At 45.8% G+C, this 2,831-nt stretch overlaps 1 protein-coding gene across 1 annotated transcript in view; it reads right to left on the bottom strand.

The window, feature by feature from the left end:
* The window catches only part of DLG5 (discs large MAGUK scaffold protein 5), a 137,112-nt gene that overhangs the window by 34,120 nt on the left and 100,161 nt on the right, over positions 1-2,831 (bottom strand). Inside the window, exons 9-10 of the mRNA XM_019656994.1 lie at positions 745-872; positions 3-90 (exon numbers count right to left, since the gene is read on the bottom strand). Of these exons, the coding sequence (XP_019512539.1) occupies positions 3-90; positions 745-872 (216 nt within the window). The remainder of the gene's footprint in view (positions 1-2; positions 91-744; positions 873-2,831) is intronic.

The raw sequence follows: 2,831 nt of genomic DNA on the forward strand, positions 1-2,831 counted from the left end.
CCCTCCCCGTTGAGGAGAGCCTTGATGGCCTGCTTCTTGTCCTTGTTGATGAGGTCCACGTCGTTGATTCTCAGCAGCCAGTCATTGACCCTGAGGAGGGGGCGCAGGCAGGTCAGTATCCATGCAGGCCTTGGGACCAGTAGGCAGCCCCGCTGGTAATGCTGGAAGGTCAAATGCCAGAAAGCAGGTACCCCACATACACATTCAGAAAGACGTGCCCTTCTAGGAGGGTCAAATGGTGAAACTCACAGATGCTGGACCTAGACTGTCTGGGTTCAAATCCTGGCTCTACCAATCACTAGTTGTGTGACCTAGCCCCTTTGGGCCTCAGTGTCTTCATCTGCAAAATGAGGTTGCAGCTACCTCACAGGATTGCAAAGATTAATGAATTACTTATATAAAGTGGGTAAACCAGTACTTAGCAATAGTAAGCACTATTTTATCATCATTACTATTTCATGGAATGACCAAGCAGTGCACATTCTATGCCCTCACACACTTCCCTGCCCAGAGAGGCGAAAGGCAGCACCTGGTGACTGGAGAAAGGTCAGATTCAGAGGCAACTGCGAGTCAGAGAGTATCCTTTAAGAACAACGTTAGTAGCTGAGTTTGTTGGCCTTAGGCTGACAGTGAGTCCCTCAGACCCTGGGGTACATTCACTTAACTGCCACCTATCTCTGGGTCCTTTCATTGGGTCGGAGGACCCCCCCTTCCCTCCGGAGCCTAGGCCTCCTAAACTCTTACCGCAAACGGCCGTCTGCAATACTTCCTTTGTCCACCTTAGTGACAAATATGCCACAGTCTCCCGGCAAACAGGGCTCATTCACACCTTCCGCCATATCGAACCCCAGTGCCTTCAAGTCAATGTCCTCCTGTCAATACAGCAGCAGCACACTTTACAAAGCAGTGATGAAAAACACTAGGCTCTTACACCCCAAGCCACTCACTACAACATGGAGACTGTCCCTTCATCATGAATGACAGGGCACTCAATCCCCAGGATGCAGTCTACAAGCAGCTACAATCTGCCCCTCAGCCACTGTGGACACGTGTCCCCACCNAAAAAAAAAATCACTCTAGTGGAAGGGGCTTGTCTGAGAGGGACCAGAACACCAAGGGTCCTAGGGGAATAGCGCGGCCCTGCTGCTTCCTGCTGCATGTGCTGCACCCCGACTCTGAACTCCTTCACGCACAAAATGGATGATAAACATGTCTATCCCCAGGGGTGCGAAGAGGCTGAAAACCAGATCATGGTGCAAAGTCCATTGTAAACTAGAAACAACTACATGAGGTGAAGAGTCATCTTTGTTCGCAAAAACCCATCACACCCGCTTATGCCTGAATCTGTCCACATCCCTCTCAGATGTGCTCCCATCATTTAAAAAGTGCATGTGCAGTAGGTGAAAGGCTAGACCAGGTGGCATGCGCACCATGGAACAGTACCTAGCCATGCCAAGGAACACACTAGCCACGGATCCAACCACGTGATGGCTCTCAGAACACACTGCCAGAGGAAAAGCCCATCTCAAAAGGTCACATGTTATATTATTCTTATAGAATATTTTCAAGATGACAGAATTATACAGATGGAGAACAGCTTAGTTGCGGGGGGCGGGGGAAATAGGGTATGGCTAAAGGGGTAACACAAGAGATCATGGTGGTGGAACAGTTTTGTATCTTGATTTTTTTTTTCTTTTGGTGGTGGGGGGGTGGGGGGGTGTGCCCAAAAGTGATAAAATTACATAGAACTAAACATAAGCACTGTTCCAATGTCAACTGCCTGGTGTTAATACTATAGTTATATAAGATGCAAACATTAGGGGAGACTGGGTAAAGGGTACATAGGACCTCCCTATACTGTCATAAAACTGTATCTATTTTCAGTATTGTTTAATATTATAACTGAATTACAATTATTTCTGTAATTATTTCAAGATCAAAAGTTAAAAATATAGGGAGACAGATTATTTTGGAGTAGTGGATTAATTTGGTTGTTCTTTTCTTTATAATTTTTCCACATCTTGAAATTTTTCACAATGGCCATATTGCTTTTAAAGACTGGCGCCACCAAACTCTGGAAAACACTGGCAATGATGTGAAGCAATGAGCTTCCCTGACACACTGCAGGTGGGACTGAAAAGGCCACGACCTTTGGGGGCACAAGGGGAAATTCATAGCAAATGTTCAATGCTTATCTGGTAATTGTCCCCATGGCACACTCCCATGGGCCCCATGCAGTAGCAGCCATGCAGCACGACTTGGAGGGGCGAAGATGCCCGAGCTGCCCATCATGGGGACTGGTTAACAGCCTGTGCTGCTGCCACTAAGGAACGTGCAGTTACTGAAATAACCTAGGCACACCTAAAGATGTGACTACAGAAGGACCTTAGGGTGCGCTGTTAAAAACAAAAACAACATTAGCAGTAAGTATGTCATGATCCCATCTGAGTTTAAAAGAAACAAGGGGGAGATATACATGTTTTGAACATTTCTGGGAGAAAACACAATAAACTGTTAAGAACAGTTGCCATCAGGGCAGGAACTGACAGGTGAAGAGTCTAGAGCTAGGGAACAGTTACTACCGTCACTGTGCCTCTTGCACAACTGGAATTTTGTGTGTGTATCATAAAAATGTGTATGCCTTCAATTTAAAAAAGTTACTTACAAGTATTAAATGTGCATGCCCTATGACTCAGCAATCTCATAGCATTTTGGGGGTTTGATCAACAGGGATGCTGTTAAATATCCCTAAAGAGGCTGTGCACACAGGTGAAGTCTGTGTTAGCAATTGCAGAAACTGAAAACAATACGGTGAATATTTAAATAAAAAA

This window comes from Hipposideros armiger, unplaced genomic scaffold (assembly GCF_001890085.2).
Source record: "Hipposideros armiger isolate ML-2016 unplaced genomic scaffold, ASM189008v1 scaffold_272, whole genome shotgun sequence".
Lineage (NCBI taxonomy): Eukaryota > Metazoa > Chordata > Mammalia > Chiroptera > Hipposideridae > Hipposideros > Hipposideros armiger.